Genomic DNA, 27,550 nt, shown 5'->3' with positions numbered 1-27,550 from the left:
ATGACTTAAAACAGCATCTTGAACCTCGGCCCCTCTGACTGTCTCAGAATTTTACCATTAAAATATTTCATTAGAAAACCTTCAAGAAGCAGCAGAAGGTTTGGCACTGAAGCCTTAGGATCCCATTAAGGGCCTCTGCCATATTCCCTAGCTCGTCTAGTCCAAAACAGCACATTCCACTCCCACGGAGTCTCTCCAAAGCCATTTTGAATCCTCTTTTCCCTTATCAGGCTGATACAGACCTGCATCATCCTCAGAGCCTCTGACAGGGGCTACAACAATTGGGGAAAGGGAGGGGGTGATACAACGGCTCATTGTTTCCCTTCACAAAACCCAGCCACAGGGCGCAGATTAACACCAAAAAATAGATGGCTGCAACCAAAGAGGAACATTTTTCAGAATGCCTCCACTTGATTAATGAAGTAATGGAGCCGACCACTGTTTGACTTTCATCACGCACTCTTCCTCCCTTGCCCCTTCTCCTCCCGGAATATCAGCAGAGACGGGGGACACTTGTGCACATTTCCGCCTCCTTTGAAGAGTTGTCATTTTCACAAAGTTTGGAAGGAATGCAACAAGAATAAGACTGCCTAGGTTTCTTGCTGAAAATATTCAGATAAAGGACAAATTTTCTTTCCACCACTTCTGTACTTCTTTAATAAAGGCAAGTGCTATTTTATTTTTCCTGTAGGAGCTGAATTTAACATGTACTTGGGTCCTGATGCTTATCTCAGATGCACACATGGATATAATTGAGTACCTTTAAATGCACTAAAATGCTGTGTGTGCCTGGGCAGCAGTGGCTTTCAGAGGAGAGGTGGTAATGCCACATCCGAGATTAGGATCAGAACCTGAGGGACTCTTGCTGCTCTTGTCTGCGGGATAATGCTCACACTATTACACATAGGGTAATGAGGTACAAATGGTATTTGTTTGACTTCTTAACAAAAGCTAAAACTTAAGGCACATGAAGTGCCTCTGCTCTTCCAAACTCTGTCCCCATTTCTTCATATTTCACAGTACATCACTGTCTGCATTATATGACTGCCTTATTCACTCCATTCTGTACTGAGCTCTAAAATGCCATAAATAATGAAAGAATTGACTTAACATTTTAAAATACAAACCTAACTCAAAAGTGAATCAGACAGGGTAAATTACTTTTCCGATTGTCTGAAATCCCCAATCACACACCTGAGAAATGCTTTCTGAAGGACAACTCCTTAGAAAAAGAAAACTCAAAGAAGCCAAGATCATTCAAAAGGCAGTTTGACCACTTAACCTTTCTTTCTCTTCCTGAAAATATGTGTTTTTCCTCTGTGGTAATTTTCTACTTAGATGATGAATGCACTAAGTCCATACCTTTTACTTATCTAGGCTATGAGTTCTCAGAATATTCATGCCAGCTAATCAGTAAGCATGTGTGTGTATGGATACACGTGAGCACACGTATACGAAGCTATATTCATATGACAACCAAAACTGCTTTTAAAATATGTTCAGGGAGAGAACAGAAGAGAAAAGACTAGATGCACTGCTTGGGGAATTAAAGGAATGAATAATTTACTTTCTATTCACAGGCATAATAAAAAGGAATCCAGGTTTGTTAAACAATCTGTATGTTTTTCAAAGTGACTAAATGCATATAATTTTATATAATTTTACAATTCTATGTTGTACGGCAGGTATAATAACTCCTATTTTATAAATGAGGAAACTAAGAGCACGTATGATTACCCAAGATAGCACATCCACTTTGGGTAATAACAGTCAGGACTAGAATTAGGCTGTTCTGACCCCATCACAGGCTCTTTGCTGTACTTTCTCTCCCACTTTTGATCTTTACAGTGTGTGGGTGTATGTTTCTCAAAATTACCAAAGGAGAAGAAACACTCGGCAAACTACTTTTGATCCCTAATTCCCACCAAATTTTTGTACAAATCATGTTTTGTATATTTTTGTCTTTATTGCAAAATTAATATCTAAATAAATTAATCAGGAAGCCACTGATCACCGGTGTGAGAAACCATATATGTTTTCATGAATAATAATAAAACATACCTCATTTTCATAAATATCTTTTACTTATTAATCTTTGATTTTGGTTATGATGCTGTATAGCATACAGTTTTGTTGTCTGTATTCAAATTCACTGAATTTTCTTTTGTGATTGCTCCCATGGCTCTTAGTATTTGAAAGGCCTTCCCTATCCACAGGTCAGGTTAACTACTTATGCAAATTACCTTCTGTGGCAGGCAGCCTCTGAGATGGCCTCCAGACATCCCAGCCCTCTGGTTTCAAGCCCTGCACAATTTCCTTCCCTAGAATGCAGCAAAAGTGATGGGATGCCACTCCTATGATTAAGTTACCAAAGCACTGTGGCTTTTGTCTTGGGGTCCCTGTCCTGTGCTCTCATCTGCTTGCTCAGAGGGATGCCAGCTGCTATATTGTGAGTTGCCTTAACGAGAGGCCCACGAGCAAAGCACTGAATCAAGAGTCATTTGAGTGAGCACGTAAGCAGATCCTCCACTAGCTGAGCCTTCAGATGACACCACAGACCTGTCTGTCCCCTTGATTAAAGCCTTGTGGGAGACACTATGCCTGAGACAAGTTGTGCTCATATTTTTAACCCTCAGCAAAGGAACTAAAGAGTATGAGAGGAAAACCACAGAACAATCTACATGACTCTATGCTTGAGTCTGGTTTCCTGCCATTAAAAAAACAGAAAGTGATACAAAATGACAGAGAAGACACTGAAATTATTAGAATCAAGAAGTCACAGTTTTGTCAAGCTGGGACAAGGGGTTTTATGAGAAAAGTGACAAAAGAGTCAATGAATAATAAAGAACAACTTTAGGTTGGGTGCGGTGGCTCACACCTGTAATCTCAGCATTTTAGGAGGCCAAGGCGGGCAGATCACCTGAGGTCGGGAGTTCGAGACCAGCCTGCCCAACATGGTGAAATCCCGTCTCTACTAAAAATACAAACTTAGCCAGGCATAGTGGCACATGCCTGTAATCCCAGCTACTCGAGAGGCTGAGGAAGGAGAACTGCTTGAACCTGAGAGGCAGAGGTGTGGTGAGCTGAGATCATGCCACTGTACTCCAGTCTGGGGAACAACAGCAAAACTCTGTCACAAAAAAAAAAAAAAAAAAAAAAAAAAAAAAACTTTAAATTCAATATTTAAATTAACAGGCAAAAATATGTTAATCTCCCAGAGAGTTTCTCAAATAATTTCTCAAATTATCAAAGTATGTAATAAATATTACTTTATTATTCTCTTGTTAGAAATTTACGCAAGAGGCCAGGCGCGGTGGCTCATGCCTGTAATCCCAGCACTTTGGGAGGCCGAGGTGGGCGGATCATGAGGTCAGGAGATTGAGACCATCCTGGCTAACACGGTGAAACCCCGTCTCTACAAAAATACAAAAAATTAGCCGGGTATGGTGGCGGGCACCTGTGGTCCCAGCTACTGGGACCTGAGGCAGGAGAGTGGCACGAACCCAGGAGGAGGAGCTTGCAGTGAGATGAGATCATGCCACTATACTCCAGCCTGGGCAACAGAGCCAGACTCCATTAGAAAAAAAAAAAAAAAGGCATGCCAGACCTATCAGCACATAACAGAGGACCGTTTGGTCAACTCCATGAACAACTCTTCCTCACAGTGCTTTGCTACTTCTACCTTCCCCTCCAGCAAAAGCTACATTTCAAGATTGATATTTTATAATTGTGTTACAAAAACAATAGTTATGCTTTACAAACCACTTCCTCACTAGTCAAGATGGTGACAGATTTCCCTAGAGGGGCAGGGACTCTATATATATTCACCCACTTCCACCTTAGGCCTCCATGATTCTGTTTTTGGCAAATACGAAGAAATGACAGTAGCACTGAAATCTGCATTAAGAAAATTCATGTAAAGATCCCTATGTGTGGGAACAATCACAACTCCCACAAAGAGTATCTGGAGCTATAAATCAATAGTGATTCTTCATCCTTCACACCGATCCTCTGTGGGAAAATGTTATGTGACTCATTAGTCCCAACTTTACACACATAGAGTGGGTCAGCTCTGATCATCTTACGATGACATAAACAATTCCTTCTTTCAGAAATTAATTAACAGCACTAATTGTCCTTCTAATAACTCTGAAAAGATCGTCTTCAACAAAAGTTCTCCTCGGGGTTCTGGAAAAAGGGAACAATGAATAATCTTTTAAAAATAATTTTTTAAAAGTTCAAACTTGGCCTAACTAAGGGTAAATAGGTTTAGCCATATAAACCAAAGGCCAAAATGTGTTAAAATTTCAGGCAAAGGATAGTAAGTTAGGTCCATAAATAAAATTGTCTATGTATAGCAAGGAATTGTGTTTCCACCTTTCAAATCCAAGTCCTAATGTAAAGATCCTGGAAAGACTTCACCATCAGGAGATAAAGTAAGTCAGGATGAGATTGAGGTTAACAGATAAGCTAGCTATACACAAAAGGTATTATTTTGGAGGCAAGTAAAAATTATCAGGAAGGGCACAAATTCATGTTTTCGTTTCAATACCATTGTGCCATATGACAATGTATTCTCATCCACTGCCAATATCATAACTATATCTGCATTATAACACAGCCAATCCCTTCAGATTAACATGTAATTGACCTCTCTGGCTTGCTTCTACATATTTCAATTGTGAAATAATTCTTTGGTGTTTGGTTTCTTCCTTTCTGACTCACATTCAATAGGAGGCCTTTGATTACTGAGGCCTCCACACAAACTTCTCTCTCCTCTTTCTCTGAGTAATCCCCTCCATAAAAATAATAATAATAAAACAACAACAACAACAACAACAACAACCCTACTCTAATTCTAGAAACCAAACCAACACATCACTTTTCAAGGCTCTGCTGCATTAAATTTCTTGCCTTCAAGTCTTCTTTGAGCAGCTTTCCCGTCTACTCCATTTCCATTAATTCTCCACATAGCAGATAGAGTATAAGAGAAGCCAGGATCTTGCCCTCCCTAAGGGACAATCTACAACATCCATCAATAATGAATTTCACCAACGTTTCCCAAGAGGAACAGGAGGGTACAATTAAAAAGGTTATAAGTCCTTGCACTACTAGAACCTAAGGATGTCTGTGAATGAAACTGGCTTACGCCCAATTAGAGGAATCAGTACATTTGTCTTCTCTTGGAACAACCTTGCTCTTACGGTTCCCATGAATTCAGTATAAATCTGACTGATCTTATCCAAGAAGTTAATAGAAAATTGCTCACAGTGGGCGACTGCCACCTCAGTTTCCAAGCAGAGACAGATGGAATTTCCCAGATGGTTTGTCACTGGAACGTGTGAGGCTGGATGCGACTTCACAGAAAGCATGGTAGAGTAGAACACCTTCTTGGCCTTCACCCATGTCATAGTGAGGGATCTAAAACTGAGTCTGTTGTAAACAAATCATAATTGCCTCACTAGGCTCAACACCTCATCCTCCCTAGCTGCACCCAAGGGTTGCAAATCTTATACTGAAATTAGTCAACATTTCTCCAGAAACCATCATGAGCATATCTCCTTATGAGATAAAAACTGAAGAAATAGACACAGTTATCTTGTCCTACTGAACTTTCCTCTCAAATGAGATTAAAATAAAAGGGCAAGTCTATAAACAAACGAAACAGGTACAAGATAGCATTTCCTGTGGTAATTGCTCTGCTGAGTTGGGCAGATGAAGCAAGATCACAGACGAAACAGACATGGATGTAAAGCCTCAGGAAGGATGCAAGGTCTTGAATAAGGAGGGGTGTGCAGTTGTTCCTGCTATGGAGAAAAGTGAAAGGAAAAAATTAATGTGCTGATTCATTCAAATATTATTCACTGAGCTCTTAGTATAAGCTAGACATTGTTCTAAGTAGGAAGGATAGAAAGATAAAAAATAGATAATAAGCATATGGTCTGCAGGGGAGACAGGCAAGCAAACAGGAGCTCACAGATATGTGATCAGTGCTCTTATCCTAGTAAACCTAGAGCACCAGGGAAATACTCCAAGAGTGGTTATCTATTCCAGACAGGAGGCTTCAGAGAAGGTCTACTTTGGAAATAACTTTGAGCAGAGTCTTTAAATAAGTATTGGAGTTAGTGAGATGAAGAGAGATAGGTGGGGAGGAGGGAATAGGGGTTTCCAAGACGATAAAACAACAGGACCAAATGTACAGATGTGGAAGAAAAATGGACATTCAGGGCACCATAGGTAGTTCAGAATGCCTAAAGTCTATAAGAGAGTGGATAAGGGGTCAGATCTGGGGAGGTGAGCATCACCTGGGGAGGTGAGTATCATGAAGGCCTTTTTTAGGCTTTACCAAAACCTTGGGGTATTCTCGTGCCCTTTAGAATGATTTTAAAGCACAGGACTTAAGTGACTACTGTATTTTTGCTTTCAGGACATACTGTGGTCTGAGTAAAGAAAAAGATGACAAGGAAGGACAGAAGAATATTATAATAGTCAAGAGAGAGGTGGTGGGGCTTTTGATTAAAGCAGTGGTAGTAGGAACAGAAAGAGGAGAACAATCATTACGAAAGCAGGAGTTATGATGCTTGGTTTCTGGACATGAAATGGAGAGTCTTGGAAGATGTTTGACTCTCAATAGAAGGAAAAAGAGATGGTAGTAGTTACAGGCCAAAGGAGAGAGGTATGGGTATGTGTAACTGTGTGTGAATAGCATTTGAGATGTGAGAAGGAGAGGTAGAAATGCAGAAAAGACACAAGATAACTGAGAGAATGAACTCCCAGCAGAGGTAGGAAAGGAGAGGCAGAGGACTAGGATTAAAGGTGACTGAAAGCTGGAAGTCAGGAAAAGAGAGGCTGTCTGTGGAGACAGGAATAAACTCTCTTTGTGACTGTGTAGTTGGAGGAATTAAACGGGAAAGGCTCGCAAAACAGTTGAAATGTGCTATTAGAGAAAGGGTAAAAAGCCAAGGTTAGAGATTTTTTTATTTAAATGTCATTTGTAAATTAGTAGCTGAAGCTTTGCAAGTGGATAAGCTCCCTGAGGCACTGGGAACAGAGGGAGAAGAGAAGAAAGGCCAGAAGTGTTTTGGGAAACACTCACAGTTAAATTAAAAAGAGCCAAGACCCAGAGAGATATGAGAAATAGGAAAGTATGGTAGTCCTGAGCCCAGATTAAAATGAATATTAAGAAGGAAGATATCATTCACAATGTCAACATCAATGAAATCTGAGGCTGAACAAAAAGTCATGCCTCAGCAAAATTATAAATTATGCCATTGAGATGGGAAAGATGGAGAATATGGGTGGAGTCAGTGAGAATGTTCCTGATAAGGAAATTCAGTTCGATTAGATTTTTATTTTAAAGAGTATTTATTGAATACCAATTATGTGCCAGTAATAGAGGTCCAAAATTGGATAATAAAGGTTAAATAATTCTATGTCCTCTATAATCTCAATAATAATTTGGATATTGCTTTCACATTTATTTCATTATTACATCTTAGAGGTTGTCTTAGTATGGATTCCCCAGAGGCTTACCCTGAGACTGATTCCAGTACAAGTAGTTTACTGGGAAGTTGATCCCAGAAAATCCCAGTAAGGTTATGGCCAAGTAAGCAGGAAAGGGAAGAGGTTCACAAAATGTTCACTATCAAGTCAATCAGCGCTCCATTCCACTGCCAAATTCTAATAAACAATACAGAACACATCTTGTATCCTAACCAAGAGGAAGGGAAGCAGAGGTGTTAGTCCACCAACCTTCTGTCCATCATTGGTTGAGGATAACCTTTGGGAATAGGAAATCTCCAGCACTTCCAGTTTTCGCAGTTTACAGGGAGTTTGCTCTTAAGGCTGGAAAAAAGTGCTCAGGTAGAAAAGTCACAGGTGTGCCCACTGGGCAGCCTTTGCCTATAGAGGTGAATGCTGGAGACATGGGTAGAGATATATTTGCTACAGGATAGGTACAGTACGAAGCTTGAAGACTAGCAATGATTAAGATCAAAGATGAATACTGGAAAAGATAAAACTGCAAAGGGAGAAATGGAGGCAATTAATAATTCTAATTATGAGCAGGTAGATCAGGGACTTCTAGTTTTTTCCTTAATCACACTTCTAGAAAGATGACTATCTTAAAACTTTTAAGATGCAATTTGATACATGCATTATTTCATGATTAGGTCAACAAAATATCTATAGTGCCCTTTATATGTACATTTTATTTTTTTAAAAAATTCAGTATCACAAATACCCTGTGGGAAAATAATACAAGGTTTTGTTCTGATTGAACAGAATAAAATGAGATTTCTCTATCAAATTTCATTTGTTGAATTTAACAGGTTGCGATGAGTTTACTACTATGTTGTAAGTCATCTGGGGCTTTCTATTTAATTAACTATGTATGTTGTATGATTCCAGTAGTTGACTGAATCTAATCAGAATAGTTAGCTATCAACAGCTGATATATTTAAAAGCAAGAGAGGGCAAATGCCATTTAAATTTCAGACACCCAACCTTCCAAGTAATCACTGTTGCTTGACACTTACTAAGCACTACCACATGCTCGCACAGCTGAGATTTAGTTTATTGCAAGGATCTTTGTCCTTGGGAGAATATAAGGAAAAACTTCAAAGGTACGACATACAAATACAGACGTTCTAAAACCACATCCAAACCAGATATTGATCAGAACTTAAGGTAATTTTTAAAATTTCTTCCTTGTCGTTAGTCCTTTGATTTTTTTTCAATGAATAAAATTGCAAAACTCTCAAAAACACCAAGTTTGTGCTACCATGATAGCATTTAATATAAGTTATTTCTGAGATATGAGGTGAGATGCTGGAAAGAACGCTGGGCTCCCTCACTGGTAACAATGTTTTCATAAGTTTAAGGTCATACCTCAAAACACTGAAACTTGCAAGGTAGTGCAGACCTTTGGAGCCTGTGATGGTTCTTTTTAATTGCCAACTCACAGGGTGTTTCTGAATGAAATTAACATTTAAATCAGTGAACTCTGGATAAAAAAGACTGCCCTCCAAAATGTGAGTGGGTCTCACCCAATCAACTGAAAGCCTGAAGAGACCAAAAAGACTGGCTTCCCTATAGGCGAGGAAATATCCCAAAGACCGCTATCGAACTTTATCTGCACCACTGGCTCTCCCAGGTCTCTCACCTGACTGAATACTGCAGATTTTGTACTTCCCAACCATCGTAACTGTACAAGCCAATTCCTTGTAATAAACCTCTGTCTATACACCTACATATCCTGTTGTTCTGTTTCTCTCGAGAATCCTAAGACAGAGACCTTGGCAGTCAAATTTAGGGATGTAAAATCCCCAAACACCAAGGTTTATAGTGTTACTTGTTTAATTTAAAGAGTGTTTTTTGTTTTAAAGTTGAAAGATTTCAATGGGTTCACTTCCACAGATTACTGACTAGTAATAGTAGTTGAAATTTGTGGATAACTCACATATGCTATCCCATTTAGTCCAAAATTCCTGTAAGCTAGGCATTATTATTATCACATCACAGAAAACATTTCTAAGACTGGAGCATGGGTTATGGAATCAGACCAAGTTGACCTTAGGCTAGTTATTTAACTTCCCAAAGTAGCAGTTTACGCCTCTGTAAGAAAGGAGATAAATATTATCTTCTCTTGCACTTGTGTAAGAAGTAAATATGCTATAAAACATGTAAAGCACTTTGACCAGTATCTGGCCCAATGAAAGTATTTACTATGCTGCTGTTGCTATTATAAAACTTTTGAAACACGAAGTATCTACCAAGATAATAAGGTATGGACAAAAGATACTCTATTTCTATGTTCAGTGTATTACATAATTCTAAGAACAACTTTTTGTCAAACCAATTTGTTTGGTGCTTCTGTGTTTTTAAAAATGTTCTATATACATCTAAATGCCTGGTCTGCAAAGTCTTCCTGCAGAAGGTGGCATATTGCTAATGTACTTGAAGATGGGGACTTGAAAGATATAAAAAGGATTTGACATCTGGCATGGCGACTCAATTAATTACTGTGTTGGATTAATTAGTGAGCCGAATCTCCTGAGCCAACACCATGAGTCTGAGCAGAGTAACATTACATCAGTTGGCGAATAAGCAATTTAAGAGAGTGCATTAATCCAAATTTGATTCAAGGTTGGGTAGGGAAGGGGTAGACTCTATATTTTATTATAAGGAATATTTATGATATCAAATACATATTATAGTACTGTCCAAATTATGAAGAGGTAACAAAACTCCAGACGTCTTTGAATTAACTTTTAAGTGCTCAAGTAGTCTAATTACATAACAAATATTTTGCCCATCAGGGGAAAAAAAGGTATATTTCTAATTTTTGCATATTTCCTCCCAGAGATTTTTATAAATTTATGATTCATGTTAAGAAATCATCAACAATTCTATCATGCTCAAATCATGTTACAGAAGTTATACTGAGAAGGCACTGTGGCAGAGTCTTTAAAAAAGGAGACTCTGGAATCAGAAGTGAGAATTTTTATTTTCTTATCTGTAAAATATGATTTATGGTGGAGCCAAATTCACAGGTTTTTTGGAGGATTAAATGAGCTAATCTGTTTCCATTTTCCAGTCATATATGTTAACCAATTTGATGTACAGTAGTAACAGTAGTAGGAATAATAATACTAGTAGTATTTAATGATATGAACTCAGAAGTAAATTTTGGAAGAGGATGTTATTTCAAAAGAAAAACATTTGAAAATATGTTTTAGTCAGGCAACTAAATTTTAAAATCAGGAAAAATGCTGTATTTTAACTAAATAAAATAATTTGATATTCAAACCCTAAGACAAAAGAAGAAAACGGAAGTATTAAAATTGTTTTCTAAATAATCACCCATTACCCAATTGTTGATAATCTAAAGAGTATTCATATGTTTTAAATAGTATCAAAAATTCTGAAAATTTCATATATATAAACTCCTTTTAAAAAATTAAATATGGCATAAAATAGCTTTACAGTGATACAGAACTATTAAAACAGCAAAATGACATCAACTGTCTAAAAATCAGAAATTATTTCAATGAAAAATCAAACTTTCTCAGATAGGTTTATTTTCCATCCATCATGAATTAGCATATGGTAAAAATGTCATAAAACTACCATTCTGTATACATACAGAGAGTAATAGCAAGATAAATCAAAAATAGCATTGTAGTAAATATATTCTTTTAATATAGTAAACTGAAAAAGGTTCATCTCGTACATCAACTATAGCTGATACAGTGTAGGTACACTTTTGAAGAAATATCATTCAAATGATTAAAGGTTGCATTGGTATCTGATACACTGTGATAAATAAGATAAATATGATATAGCTCACAACGTTTAGTAAGCAACGCTAGAAGACAAATAGAAACTCCCAGATAAAATAAGTTCAGAATAGCATTTAATTCAACCTTTGATGTGTAGGCGATCCTTCCCTTGCCTTTCTTAACATTCATTAGCTTGAGACATGGACATAGTTAATATTGCTCTCTGAAAGGAATCAATAGAAGAATCTGTTAATGCAACTCAACCAACTGAGGCCTGCATTTTGTGGCTATATCACAAATCTCTTTTGAAGTAGCTGCACGGGCCCACCTAGAACAAATTGCCCAGATTATTAAACATTTGGTTTGGACTATAAAGTCAACTTGTTTGGTCCTTAAATATATGTGAAAACCCCTACTTCATCCTTTTATGGATAAATACATGAATTTATAAAGTAATAAATATACCCCTGGGATCTCATGCACTCTTTAAAAGTTTGGTAACACAAATATTTCCTGTTTATTCTAATCATTACTTTTAGTTGAACCAACAACCTCTGTCACATCCACATGGCACTGAATAAACAGAGATCCACACGTATCAATTTCTTTCATGTAATAACTTGAAGAAGGGATTTCCTTCATGCAATAAATCCGCACTCTGGGAGTTTTTACGTCCCCTTAGCATAGATAGAGTCCTTTAAAAGTCACAAGACTCTCCCTACATAAATGGCATTTAGAGAGAAGGACTTTCAGTGGAATAAATACTTATAAAATTTCTAGATTCTCTAAGGAATATGAAACATTTTTCTTCCCAGATTTCCTCACCTGTATTATCACTTATTATAAGACAGGTTTTCAGCTATTGTTTTTCTTTTATCCCATGTGGTAGGCAGAATAGCTCCTTGTAAAGATGTTTACATCCTGACCTCTAGAACTTGCGAACATTCCTTTGCATGGCAAAGAGAAATTAAGGAAGCAAATAGAATGGAGAGTGTTAATCAGCTGACCTTAAAAAAGAGAAATTAGCTTAGATGACCCAGGCGGACAGTGTAATCATAAGTGTCCTTAAATGTGTAAGAGAGAAGCAAAAGAGTCAGAGATGGAATGTGGACGTGAGAAAGACTCCATCAGATGCTGGTGGCTTTGAAGATGGAAGGGGGGCTAAGAGGGAAGGGCCATTGGCCGCTCTCAGAAACTGGAAAAGGAAGAAAACAGATCCTCCCATAAAGCATCTGAAAAGGAGCTCAGCCCTGTAGACACCTTGATTTTAGTCCAGTGACACCCAATTTGAATTTCTGACTTCCATAACTGCAAGATAATAAGTTTATGTTGTTTTAAGGCACAAAGTTTGTGGTGAGTTGCTGAGGCAGGAATAGCAAACTAATATATCCAATTTAGAAATAAAGTTTAAATGTAACCAAACTACCTACCTTTCCATTACATTTATTTATTTATTTATTTATTATTTTGAGACAGAGTCTTGCTCTGTCACCCAGGCTGGAATGCAATGGCACTATCTCAGATCACTGCAGACTCTGCCTTCTGGGTTCAAGTGATTCTCCTGCCTCAGCCTCCCAAGTAGCTGGGACTACAGGCACCTGCCACCACGTCTGGGTAATTTCTTTGTGTGTATTTTTAGTAAAGATGGGGTTTTGCCAGGTTTGGCCAAGCTGGTCTCGAACTCCTGACCTCAAGTGACCCACCCGTCTCAGCCTCCCAAAGTGCTGGGATTACAGGCGTGAGCCACTGTGCCCAGTCTCCATCACTTTTAAAACATCTAATTAATCAATAATCCATATAATCACACCGAGAGATAGACTTTCTGTTCTCAGAACTTTTACAAAAAAACCGAACAACAAAAGTTATAATGCCGATCATTCATCCTTGCTTTTAAAGGTACAAACAGTATTACCAAGGAAAAACAAAGTTGTTTATTTCTTGCTCTTCATGTAAACCTGTAATGGATGACAATTTGTGTCATCTGAAAAATAAAGGCAATTTTATATATTATTAAATGTGAACAGTCTTAGTCTGGCTAAGCAGATAAAGCAATAACCTTATATATTACCTTACTAGCCACAATTTAATATGAGTAACCTGTTTCTGTATAAATTCTGCATATATTACTGTCAGACACAAACCACTTGAAAAGTATCCAAGTTTTGCCATCCATGAAACAGCAAAAACAAATGGTTATTTTTAGTGATTTCATTGGAAAGCAAGCAGAGATAATTTCTGGGCTATGACAAAATATTAACTGTTGATGACAAAATATTAACCATCTTGGAATATCCACATACCACAGAATTATTATTCAAGTCCATCTTCCCAGGAAACGGCCCCCAGGTTGTTCCCACCGGAAGTTGCTGACGACTCTGAATTTTTCGTTCCCCATCTTTCTGAAACACCTCCAGCTCTCCTGCAGACAATGAAACAGAAGTGTTCAGAATACTTCCACTTGTACTTTAACAGCAGCCACCTCTTTTTGTGTGTTCGCTTTACACACATGATATTCTCAGGATTCATACAAAGAGAATTAATTACGCTTGTCTGAAAAACAACTCATCTTATCCTAAGAGGAAAATAAAAGTTGTCCTTACAATTGTATTCAAATTTAGTTCAATTTCTTCCTTTCACCTTTTCACACGCATCATCTACTGAAGTCAATTCTTTTTAGTTAAGTCTTTTAGAATCAGAAACAATAACACTCCCTTAGAAAGCACTGATCTAATGCCAAAACAGATAGACAAGAAACAATAGAACAATCATTTTGCGTTAAAATTCTTGTATTTATTCAAGACTCTCAAACAACAATATCTGGAGAGTTTTTTAAGTACTTGGTAATTTTCTGAAATTACTACCAGTTTCAATAGGTAATATGGCTATGTGTACAATAAATAGCAAGGCATATTTTTCAAATAAAAAATGTTTAGATGAAGTTTTTACTTGTTTTTCTGTATTTGGTATACTGAATAGAATTCTATTGTACCAAAAGAGTTTGAACAACAACACTTTAGAAATAAGCAGTTTTGGAAGGTCTTCTTCCTTTCATTTACTCCAGAGTAATATTTTGGAATCTATAAAGGGAAATAGGAAGTAAAGACAGTATACACACTTGCATAAAGTAGGAATTCATTAAATGCTTGCTTAAGAAATAAACAAATGGAATAAATACAAATAAATAAAAGAGGGCCTCGATATGTAAAAAAAAAAAAAAAAAAAAAAAAAAAAAAAAAAAAAAAAAAGCCAATAGGTTAAATGTTGTTTAGGATAGGTAGAAAAAAAAAAAAAATCACTATCAGGACTTGTAGCCTCTCTATGAAATAATTAAATCTAGGATATTTATTCCCCAAAGAGTATTACCATGCCATATCACCATACTGAAATGTTTATATTTTAAAGATTTTATCTCAGTAACCTAAATTCGTTGTTTTTTAATGTTATTTCTTTTCAGCCTGATCAACAGCAGACATGAGAATGGGAAGGAATGAAATAGGAATAAATATTAGGTTGGTGCAAAACTATGGCAAAAACCACCATTACTTTTGCATCAATTTTAATGTCAATGAAATCCATATAGAATAGAAAGCTGAGAAAAATAGAATAGAATATATTCAGCACTTATATTTTCTTTTTCTTTCTTTTTTTTTTTTTTTTGTGAGACAGAGTTTCGCTCTTGTTGCCCAGGTTGCCTCTCGTGTTCAAGAGATTCTCCTGCCTCAGCCTCCCAGGTAGCTGAGATTACAGGCAAGCACCACCAGGTCTGGCTAATTTCGCATTTTTAGTAGAGATGGAGTTTCGTCATGTTGGTCAGGTTGGTCTCGAACTCCTGACCTCAGGTGATCCACCCTCCTCAGCTTCCCAAAGTGCTGGAATTACAGGTGTGAGCCACTGCACCTGGCCTAGTAATTACATTTTCTAAATGCTATATGTCATGACAGGTGACATATGAAATTGTTGCCTTAATCTGGCTTTAGCTTCTTTTCAAGTTAGTAGCTATCTTTAAATACACAGATTCAATCTTGAGGTTTTTTTTAAAAGAAACACTGTCAAACTGAGTTCAATTCTATCCCTTCTTTACTTCTCTATTTAGTGTCACCTCCTTTTAATAGTTTAAATACCAGACATTATTTTTCATGTTTTCATTATTGCTTATCCTGAAAACCAAAACTAATGTATATAAACTACAATCAGCTAAAATATTTCGGTAATGGTTAAATTGTGTGCATGGTAAAATTTAAATTTATCTATATCTGAGCAATAAAGATGCAATGTTCATAAAAATTTCATGTTCCCAGTCAAAAAGTTAAATTCAAGGCCAACACTTCCATTCGCCCTTCTTCTCACACTCTCTTTCTTTACCACTTGAAAAATACACTGAAAATGGAAGAACACATTACATTAAGACAAACAAACATTTTCCAACGTTTTAAATTCTGGTATATCAATAGCTAATGATGATCAGCAGTGAGGAAAATGAGCCCAGAAAGATTCAATAAGTCTGAACATCTGAAAGATATAAATAGAATACATATAGGAAATAACATATTAACGCCTAAGTACTAGATCCTGATGCTTACTCAGTGTTCAGAAACTATGGAAAGACAATAATTTGCTTTCTATATACAGAATAACAAATCCATGTATGAGATTTTCCTCTGAAAATGTTTTTCATCTTTGTGCAATCTTTTTGAGTAATGCATTGGAATCAAAGACCCTTTATAGAAACACCCTCAGAGACAGAGCACAAAGACAACAATCTAATCTGATGTCAGAGAGGAACCAGTGGGACAACACGACTCAATATATGCATATTCACATTCTTTATTGAAATATTTAGGATAATTTTCTTATTTGAAAATAAACTGTTTAATTTCTATCGGCTAGGGGTTCTCAGTATTTTTTTCAACCATACGTATTTACATTTAAAACAGTTTATTTACAATTTACCATTTAAAATAAAATACATTTCAATCTCTCAACTAAATGCAAGTTAAAAAATCTTCTTTTCTACATAAAAATATACCCAAATAATTTACTTCTTTTTACACACTAAAAAACCAGTCATGTCACATTTAAGTGATACCAGAGGAATCATGAGAATCTTTGAAAACCCTTTAAAAAAGTAATTCATCCTCTCTTTCTGCCACTGACATATTTCATTTGAAAAGGGTTCAGACTCAGTCAAACAGTGACTCCTTATCTATACCTGTGGATTTACAAGCAGCTCTGTCTTTTAATGGATTAAGAACTACAAACTTGGGGCAGATCATAAAGTGATATCCAAATGTCTCCAAAGTTTCTGAAGTGTCTTTGATTATCCATTAAAATTTTAAGCAGACCAAAAATACTTTTACAAGCTCTTAAATATGGCCACAACAGAAAGTCCAGTAACTGTTCAAATTATCAAGTTAATCTTTTCAACCTTACTAGACAAGCAAGAATACCCCAGTCTCCTTTCTTGCTTGCCAACAAGTTATTTCAGGGTTTAGAAAAAACCTTTCTGATGCTGAAATAGTTAAATAAAAATATTCATTTATTCACAATAGCATTTCTAAAAACTGCAAGCATAGTGCAAATAATTAGCATGTATATTCTACCAAGGTTACATAGCTTAATGATAGCAAAAGAAATAAAACATTGTATAAAGGGAAGTTGTATTTAACTTACATATTGCTTAAGAGTACGATATTTTATTTTTTTCCAAAAATTAATAGGTGTCATGAAATAAAGGAAAGATTACTGCACTAAAAGTAAGAAGATTAATTTTCACACCTATTCTGTTCAATAACCAGCTGAATGGCCTCAAATAAGTTATATCTTTTCTGAGTCTTTGCTTTGTCATTGTTAAAAGAGTGGTTTGCACTCACTCACAACTCGCTAAGGTGTTTTTCAACACTGACAGTCCATGATAGAAATTTTCCTTCCCTAGATATAATATATTAGGAGAAGTAGAAGGGCACTGGGCTGGTGGGCCAGAGACTTAGGTCCTCAAACCATTTTATCAAAGGATGGATGTTTGACTTGAAAAGATTAGATATTCTGAAATAAGATGGAAAAGCTCCAATTCTTATTTGATTTGTTTATTTATTCCTTTATGCCTCATTCATTTGTTTATTCATTCATTTATTCTATAAACATTTATTGGGTATCTACTAAGTATCAGACAGTGTGTTAGACCAAAGAATAAAGCAACAAACAAAACAAGCCTGAACCTGGATGAATTCCATGAAATAAAATCCATATGGCTTGGGAAGTAAAAGTCATAGAACTTAGTGATTGTTTAGATTTTAGGACTTAGGGCAGAGAGAATCCTAGAATGTTACGCAAGTATCTCACTTAGGTACATGAGCCAACGGCCATGTTCCTGTTGAGATAGAAGAATACAGAAAGAAAAACAAGAATTAAGAGCAAAATAAGGAGTTACAGTTTGGTAATGTTGATATTGAAGCAGCTATAAAGAAGGTAATAGGTGACCAGGTGTGGTGGCTCACGCCTGTAATCCCAACACTTTGAGGAGCCGAGACGGGCGGATCACGAGGTCAGGAGATTGACACCATCCTGGCTAACCTGGTGAAACCTGAAGTGCCAGCTACTCGGGAGGCTGAGGCAGCAGAATAGTGTGAACCCAGGAGGCGGAGCTTGCAGTGAGCCAAGATAGCACCACTGCACTCCAGCCTGGGGGAATGAGCAAGACTCCGTCTCAAAAAAAAAAAAAAAAAAAAAAAAAAAAAAAAAAAAAAAAAAAAAAAAAAACAAGGCAATAGGTGATTTTAGGTAGGCAAGTATAGGCCTGGGGCCCAGAAGCAAGGTCTTAACTAGAAGCAAGGTCTTGGCATTTATTCAGAAATTTAAAAACCACCTTGTATATGGTAATACAAACCATAGGATTAAAGAGTATATCATGATAAATAAGAAGACCTAGGACAGAATTCTAAAGACCTTCAAAGGCATAGTGATGAAGGAATAGGCATAGAAACTTTAGGAGAACTGGCAAGAGACATAGAAAAGAAATTGGATATAGTACCATAGACACCAAGGGGTTGATTGAGAATTTGAAGGAGAGGGGAATCAATCAAGGAATCTGAAAATATATGTAAGTAAGAAAAGAACTGGAGGCCAGGCATGGTGGCTCATGCCTGTAATACTAGCACTTTGGGAGGCCGAGGTGATTGGATCACCATCTTGAGACCAGCTTGGTCAACATGGTGAAACCTCGTCTGTATTAAAACTGCAAATATTAGCTGGGCGTGGTGGTGCATGTCTGCAATCCCAGCTACTCGGGAGGCTGAGGCAAAAGAACTGCTTGAATATGGGAGGCAGAGGTTGCAGTGAACCAAGATCGCGCCACTGCACTCCAGTCTGGGTGACAGAACAAGACTCTGTCAAAGGAAGAAAGAGGAAGGAAAGAAGGAAGGAAGGAAGGAAGGAAGGAAGGAAGGAAGGAAGGAAGGAAGGAAGGAAGGAAGGAAGGAAGATTGGAAGGAAAATTGGAAGGAAAAGGGGAAGGGAAGAACTGGAAAGATTCCTTTGGATGAGATGGTGGTCACAGGTATTTGGAGTGAAAGGAGTTTTGTAAAATGGTAGACCAGGATACACGCTGGAATGGGTTCACAATTGAATGAGAGAAGAGTAACTGTAATAAGCCATGTGATCCTTAGCAAGTTACCTAATCCTTTGAACTTCAGTTTCTGCATGCAAAGTAGAAACTGCAATAGTTTTCTAAAAAGGTTGCTGTGAGGATTAACAATATGCAAAGTATCTGATAAATATTTACTACTTCACCAAAAAGAAATTGAAGAATTCTAAGAGCATGTCCATATACTTCCATCATCACATCCAACCATTCATTGATGTCTGCCTGTGGTCACATTCCCTCTTTGTCACCTTTATCCAAATCACTCCTCATATCCTGACTTATTTTCTTTTCCATTGGCTGTTGGATTCACCCTTCTTATCAGCATTTTTAAGGTTTTAATCAACTCAGATGAAGACAACCCACCAGCCTCAATTGATTCTACAGCTCCAATTCAGGTTCCAAATCTCTGCCAGGATAAACTGATCAAAACTCCACTTTCATCATGTTACCCATTTATGCAAGTTCCTTCACTAGCTACTTCTTGGCCATCCCAAACTGAACATATCTGCCTGAATTTTAATATCACCCATACTGCTCCACAATATTTGCCTAACTCATGCGTTCTACTGCTCTCCCAAATGTGTTCTTCCCTCCAGTCAAAAAAGCCTTCTTCCCCATCTATTCCTCCTTATCTCCAGTTTAGCTCCCCCATAACTTTCTGAGAATGGTTCCTGCTATCTGGCAGACACACCCTATTCCTGCCTGCCTTAATAGACCCTTTTAATGTTACAAGGTCAAGCCCAAAGCTATTCAGCTTCTCTGAATTCTAGAGAAAACTGAAATTTTCTTCCCTAATACTCCCATTGCATTTATAGTCCAATATCACACAGTTTTGCATTAAATTATTCCCTAGTAGGTTTCTCCTTGATAATGTATTTCACCTCAACAGAAACATAAACATTTTAATCTATAAATTTCTTTAAAAATTCTTTTATTCCCTGGTAATTAATAGAGTTTGTGACAGATGATATTTGAAAAATACAAATGGAACACAATTGATGGGATGAAAATTTTGATGATACGATGTATCTCAATTTCAGTATAGTTGAAGTTGATTTTTGGAAACAAAAGAGAGTTGTCTTAATATGTATCTGCTCTTTGTATTACAACAAGCAACCATTTCACTTGTTCAACCTTCTATGTAATACGTTCACCTACATTACCTCATCTGTAGAATATGGAGAGGGATGAAAAAGTAAAAAATGTTCTTCTCTGCCCAGTTCATATTTTTGCAGCTATTCTTCAAAAAGAAGCCTGATTTTTTAACATGCTGGGTAAGTTCACAGAAAATATTTGAGACATATAGGACGGACTAATCAATTTTGGTAAAAGATAATATTGTTAGTGCTCAGGGCTGTTTCTCTTATCTTCTTGATAATGCATACTTTTAAAAGTCTGTGATTACTCAAAGACTTATGATAGCTTCACTTAAAAAAAAAGGCCCTAAGTCAGAAATCACTACCAAACATCCCACAGCTTTTTAAAAATATCAACCCACTTTTTGGCCTAAATAAAAGAAATTCACTGGTGGAGAGAAATACTTAAAATCACCAGAGATGCCCTCAAATACTTTTTCTTTGAAAGTGCTATCAAGACATTGTATTTTTTTAATATGCTCTTTTTGATGCCTCTTTAGAAAGCAAAGGATATGAACATAGTAGCACACCAAAGGGGAACAGACAGATGTAAGTCTTTTAGAATAGTTATCAGCAATCATGCTTCACCTGAATTCAGCATTAAGTTGATGATATAAACATATAAGGTATTTACAGAACATCCCTTAACTCAAGGCTCAGATTTCATAGGACATAGTTGCATGTAAATGAGACGACAGAAGATCATATTGCATTAGCTGAAAGTACAATTCTGGTTGGTTTGAACTTGGTTTTAAATATATAACCAAATTTTAAAGCAGATCACATGAATTAGCTCATAATATTTATCAGACCATACTATAGCAGAAGGCTATAGTGTCAGAACCCATATTTATATTTGCTTCATGGTTGGAAGACATTATGCATCATGGTATCAAACATGGACAGCCCCGAAGTCATGCTGAGTTCAAAAAGCACTCAAAGATTCTAAAAATCTCCAAACATTTTCAAAGTCAGCCAAGGTGGCTGAAGTATGGCAGAGCTCTTGCTATTTTATGGTTTAACCATTTGACAGCTGCCTGCTACATACATAAGAGGGTTAGATCATTTCACTGCTGATTATCTTAACAGCCAAACTGCAGTCTTGCCACTGTGTGTTTCCTCAGGCGTTAATAACCACATTTCATCTGCATTTTGAGACAAATAGCACCATTTATATTACGCTGTATTGATCCATTTCTAAGCATGGTTTGGCTTAGGAAATGACTGTTCTTGGTTGGTGACTACAAATTGCCTTATAGAGATACTTTTTCTAATTTTCCTTCTCCATGTTTGAGTCATACAGTCACAACACATACTAAACTACAGTTTTGTACATAAACTTGAAATACGATGTTCCCTATTCAAGTACTCCAGTCAAACCCTGATAAATCAGGCTGGCCATGCAGTGATCTTATCCCTTCTGACTCTTTAATAAATCGAACCTTGTAAGTTCCTACTGTTGGAAGTTGTCACTAAATGAAATTGTGACCTTATCCGGCGCATGAACTTATCCTGCTGACAACTACATTTATTGTGTGGATAAGAAAGGAAAAAAAGAAAAAGGGAATAAAGAAAAAATGAGATATTTGATAATTCTGATCTTAGCCATATGTAACTCTAACAGATGGGATCTTTTTGATGTTCCATTAATGATTTGCCAAAGATGAGTCTCTCCTTAGAGAAAAATGCTCACTCTAGGTAAGTGCTGGGGGCACTGCAGATGGTATTGAAAGAGCATGAGGAGGTACTGGGTGACAGCAGCGAATCAGAAGCTATTAGTCCAACACAAAGAGCACTGAATTAGCTTGTAATTGCACTGGTAAAGATAACATAATGGTGGTGGCAAAATAGAAACATTCCCTTTTCATGCGACGAATTCAGTACCTAAAAACTCTAACACAACACACTGTAATGGTCTAAAACCTAGAGTAAAATTACTGTATTTCTCAAAAATGCAAAATGCTCTCTTTGGCTACAGTTTCTAAAAAGTCATAGAAATCAATGTGTACAGCATCATATAAGAAGCAAATTTACATTTGTATGCTACCAAATATTGACATATATTACAAACTCAGGAACCTTTTACCTTATTATTCTGGTTGGTCTTAAGGATTCATTCTGAGACAGGTTATTCTTTCTATCTTAAGGCCCACTGAAACTTTCCAATTGTCATTTTCATTATAGAGAAATAGAGGAGATGAAATATGTGGGTAGTAGTAATAATGAAACAGAAAATTCTAAGCGTTTTTAAAAACAACACCATGGGCCAGGTATGATGGCTCATGTCTGTAATCCCAGCAATTTGGGGGGCCAAGGAGGGTGGACTGCTTGAGCTCAGGAGTCCAAGACTAGCTCCGGCAATATGGCAAAACCCTGTCTTTACAAAAAAATAGAAAAATTAGCCAGGTTGGGGGCATGAGCCTGTAGTCCCAACTACTCAGGAGGCTAAAGAGGGAGGATTGCTTGAGCCCTGGGAGGTCAAGGACTACAGGTGTGTCACTGCACTCCAGCGAGGGTGACAGAGTCAGATCCATTTTGGCTTCATCCCTGGGATGCAAGGCTGGTTCAACATATGCAAATCAATAAACGTAATCCAACATATAAACAGAACCAAAGACAAAAACCACATGATTATTTCAATAGATGCAGAAAAGGCCTTTGACAAAATTCAACAGCCCTTCGGGCTAAAAACTCTCAATAAACTAGGTATTGATGGGACATATCTCAAAATAATAAGAGCTATTTATGACAAACCCACAGCCAATATCATACTGAATGGGCAAAAACTGGAAGCATTCCCTTTGAAAACTAACACAAGACAGGGATGCCCTCTCTCACCACTCCCGTTCAACATGGTGTTGGAAGTTCTCGCCAGGGCCATCAGGCAAGAGAAAGAAATAAAAGGTATTCAATTAGCAAAAGAGGTAGTCAAATTGTCCCTGTTCGCGGATGACACGATTGTATGTTTAGAAAACCCCATCGTCTCAGCCCAAAATCTCCTTAAGCTGATAAGCATCTTCAGCAAAGTCTCAGGATACAAAATCAATGTGCAAAAATCACAAGCATTCCTATACACCAATAACAGACGGAGAGCCAAATCATGAGTGAACTCCCATTCACAATTGCTTCAAAGAGAATAAAATACCTAGGAATCCAACTTACAAGGGATGGAAAGGACCTCTTTACGGAGAACTACAAACCACTGCTCAGGGAAATAAAAGAGGACACAAACAATGGAATAACATTCCATGCTCAAGGATAGGAAGAATCAATATTGTGAAAATGGCCATACTGCCCAAGGTAATTTTTACACTGAATGCCATCCCCATCAAGCTACCAGTGACTTTCTTCACAGAATTGGAAAAAACTACTTTAAAGTTCATGTGGAACCAAAAAAGTGCCTGCATTAGCAAGACAATCCTAAGCCAAAAGAACAAAGCTGGAGGCATCACACTAACTGACTTCAAATTATACTACAAGTCTACAGTAACCAAAACAGCATGGTACTGGTACCAAAACAGAGATATAGACCAATGGAACAGAATAGAGCCCTTGGAAATAATACCACACATCTACAACCATCTGATCTTTGACAAACCTCACAAAAACAAGAAATGGGGCAAGGATTCTCTATTCAATAAATGGTGCTGGGAAAACTGGCTAGCCATACGTAGAAAGCTGAAATTGGATCCCTTCCTTACACCTTATACAAAAATCAATTCAAGATGGATTAGAGACTTAAATGTTAGACCTAAAACCATAAAAACCCTAGAAGAAAATCTAGGCAACACCATTCAGGACATAGGCATGAGCAAGGACTTCATGTCTAAAACATCAAAAGCAAGGGCAACAAAAGCCAAAATTGACAAATGGGATCTAATTAAACTAAAGAGCTTCTGCACAGCAAAAGAAACTACCATCAGAGTGAACAGGCAACCTACAGAATGGGAGAAGATTTTTACAATCTACCCATCTGACAAAGGGCTAATATCCAGAATCTACAAAAAACTCAAACAAATTTACAAAAAAAAAAAAAAAATCAAACAACCCCATCAAAAAGTGGGTGAAGGATATTAACAGACAGTTCTCAAAAGAAGACATTTATGCAGCCAACAGACACATGAAAAAATGCTCATCATCACTGGCCATCAGAGAAATGCAAATCAAAACCACGATGAGATACCATCTCACACCAGTTAGAATGGCGATCATTAAAAAGTCAGTAAACAGCAGGTGCTAGAGAGGATGTGGAGAAATAGGAACACTTTTACACTGGTGGTGGGACTGTAAACTAGTTCAACCATTGTGGAAAACACTGTGGTGATTCCTCAAGGATCTAGAACTAGAAATACCATTCAACCCGGCCATCCCATTACTGGGCATATACCCAAAGGATTACAAATCACGCTGCCATAAAGACACATGCACACGTATTTTTATTGTGGCACTATTCACAACAGCAAAGACTTGGAACCAACCCAAATGTCCATCAATGATAGACTGGATTAAGAAAATGTGGCACATATACACCATGGAATACTATGCAGCCATAAAAAAGGATGAGTTCATGTCCTTTATAGGGACATGGATGAAGCTGGAAACCATCATTCTGAGCAAACTATCGCAAGGACAGAAAATCAAACACTGCATGTTCTCACTCATAGGTGGGAATTGAACAATGAGAACACATGGACACAGGGTGGGGAACATCACACACTGGGGCCTGCCGGGGGGTGGGGGAAGGGGGTAGGGATAGCATTAGGAGATATACCTAATGTAAATGATGAGTTAATGGGTACAGCACACCAATATGGCACATGTATACATATGTAACAAACCTACACGTTGTGCACATGTACCCTAGAACTTAAAGTAAAATAATAAGAAAAAGTAAAAAATAAAAATAAATTAAAAACCCTGAAAAAACCACCATGAAATACTAGAAAACCTTCACTTACATCGTTGCATACAAAATAAGCTTTATATTCAGAGGCCATGTTCAAGGTTGGGAGAAAGAAATTGCCATATTTTGCCCTTTGCTCTATAGTCTATTTATATGAACAAAGAAACAGCTCATCCCAGGTGTCTGAAAATATTCACCTGAAGTGTGACTAGCTCTTGCAAATGTTCGGAAAAGTCATTAGAAGGTGTAGCTGTGGTCGTTGGAGACTTTTCAGCTGCTAGAAGTTGAGTGGGAGGGAGCAGGTCACCACTCTTTCGTTCAAGAAACCTGGCACAGTGTGCTTCTTTGCTGCCAGAAACCCTCCCTGACCTTCTAGACAACATTCCGTGTCACAGCTGACCTGATACCACTTCCTGATCCAAACGTGAAGAAACAGAGGGAGGTTATGTTTTGGGAGCTCCAGTTAGGGGGGAATCATCTTGGAAGAGTACTTGGCTAGCAGGCACAGGAAACAGCAGTAGGATGTGCAGCAGCTAAAAGTCAGTCTACCAGCAGGAGGGCCAGAGAAAGGTCAGTCCATGAAGAGTACAGGTCAGAGAAGGTGTGTTTTTCTCCAGGAGGAAAAACTCCAAAGAAGAAACAGGGTAAAAATCAACTATTGATCCTGTCTGATGACAAGATAGGAAGAAATAATTTTTAAAGAACACAGTATAGAACATCAATAGAACTCATTGATATTTATGGATCTAAATTTAGTCAATCAACGTCATTTATTTATTTATTTAGTCAACATGTAGTCTGTTAAAACTGTCTGCTTTTCAGAGACTGCAGTCACTAATTTAGAAGAAGATAATTCACTTATAAGAGAACTTATCACAAGTTATTGCTGATATTTAACAATCACATATACTTGTTTGTTTGTAGATGTGCTAGATCCTGTGTTTGCTTGATATCTATAACAAACCAAGATATGGTCATGTATTGTAACATGATGAGATGGTACAGTTGGAGATGAAAGGAAATGTACTGATAAGCTTCGACAGGTAAATATCGTTAGACTTCAGTTGTGATTAGAATGAGTTTTGCCTGGAAGTAAAGATCTTCAGGAGGCTCCAGTTGGGACTGAAGAGGTGATTTTTTAGGTAACAATATTATAAAACCAAAGGATGGCAGAATGATTTGACAGATGAATAAATGACAAGGGAAAAATTTCAGTCTAACCCAGGGAGCTAATAGTACACTGTGAGGTAGTCTCATTCACTAATAGAAATGTTCAGAAGACTGGTCTGAAGTAGAATTCCATTACAGATTTTTAAATTTTTACTCAGAGAACAAGTATAACAAGTATCATGTGTCTTTAAAAAGAGTTTGTTAAAAAATAGAGTGGAAAACAGAACCATAAAGAAATAAAAATGTAACATATAAACAATGAATATAGACCCTAGGATATTTGAGTTCATGCCTAATACTACTGCCAGCGCACCTCATATAATATCTAAATATGTTATGAAACTGTGATGCGGATCCCAAAATTTAGGAGAATAAGTCCTACACAGTACTAAACATTAAAGTGTTAACTGTGTCATGCACTAAATTCTCTTACAGGTGGCATCTTCAATAAATATACTATGTATTTATTTAGTTTGAAAATGCCTTAGTCGATAGAAAGATCTAACTTATAGGCTATAATTTGGCACAAAGTTGCAAATTTCTACAGTTTGAACTTACATTGATGAAAATATTATTGATTTCAGAAAATAATTCCAAAAGTATCATTTCTAAAGCTGAAGAACGCTGCAGCCATTTCCTGGTCATTCCGGAGTGTTTGATTAACAATCGCATTTCTTCACAGTTGCATATATTCTTACGTGACACATGACTGATGAGAAGAAAAGCAGACTCCTTGACACTCTGTGTTTTGAGTGCAGTACATACTCAGTCTTTTTGTGTTCTGAAGGCTTCAGCTGTGTGGTGTATTTCTTGAAGTACCCATCATGAGTGTTTTGTTTCAACCCAGCTATCCTTTGAAGTCTATCTGCCATTCTCCAGTGAACACTTCCCTGATTCACACAGCCTCTCCTTTGTCAGAAGTTCAGAGGTGATTGCTCCTGTTGAATTCCCAAAGTATGTGATTTTTAACTCTAATACATTTCATCACTTTCTTCCTTATAAGAGTGATTTGTATGTATTTTCTTTTTTTTTTTTTTTTTTTTTTTTTGAGACGGAGTCTCGCTCTGTCGCCCAGGCTGGAGTGCAGTGGCCGGATCTCAGCTCACTACACGCTCCACCTCCGGGGTTTACGCCATTCTCCTGCCTCAGCCTCCTGAGTAGCTGGGACTACAGGCGCCCGCCACATCGCCTGGCTAGTTTTTTTGTTTTTTTTTTAGTAGAGACGGGGTTTCACCGTGTTAGCCAGGATGGTCTCGATTTCCTGACCTCGTGATCCGCCTGTCTCGGCCTCCCAAAGTGCTGGGATTACAGGCTTGAGCCACTGCGCCTGGCCTTGTATGTATTTTCAATCTCCCTACATGCAACTTTCTAGATATCTCCACAATGCTTTGTACCTGGTAGGGCTATAGAAAGTAAAAAG

At 37.3% G+C, this 27,550-nt stretch overlaps 1 protein-coding gene across 3 annotated transcripts in view; it reads right to left on the bottom strand.

Moving 5' to 3' along the window:
• The window catches only part of ZFPM2 (zinc finger protein, FOG family member 2), a 488,351-nt gene that overhangs the window by 228,178 nt on the left and 232,623 nt on the right, over positions 1–27,550 (bottom strand). For all 3 annotated transcript variants that reach the window (XM_010376371.2, XM_030938120.1, XM_030938121.1), the window contains one exon: positions 13,583–13,701. In XM_010376371.2, coding sequence (XP_010374673.1) covers positions 13,583–13,701 — 119 coding nt within the window. The remainder of the gene's footprint in view (positions 1–13,582; positions 13,702–27,550) is intronic.

Source organism: Rhinopithecus roxellana, chromosome 9 (assembly GCF_007565055.1).
Source record: "Rhinopithecus roxellana isolate Shanxi Qingling chromosome 9, ASM756505v1, whole genome shotgun sequence".
In the NCBI taxonomy this organism is placed as follows: Eukaryota; Metazoa; Chordata; class Mammalia; order Primates; family Cercopithecidae; genus Rhinopithecus; species Rhinopithecus roxellana.
The sequence above is the reverse complement of the archived record's forward strand: the minus strand, read 5'-3'. Positions and strand labels throughout refer to the sequence as shown.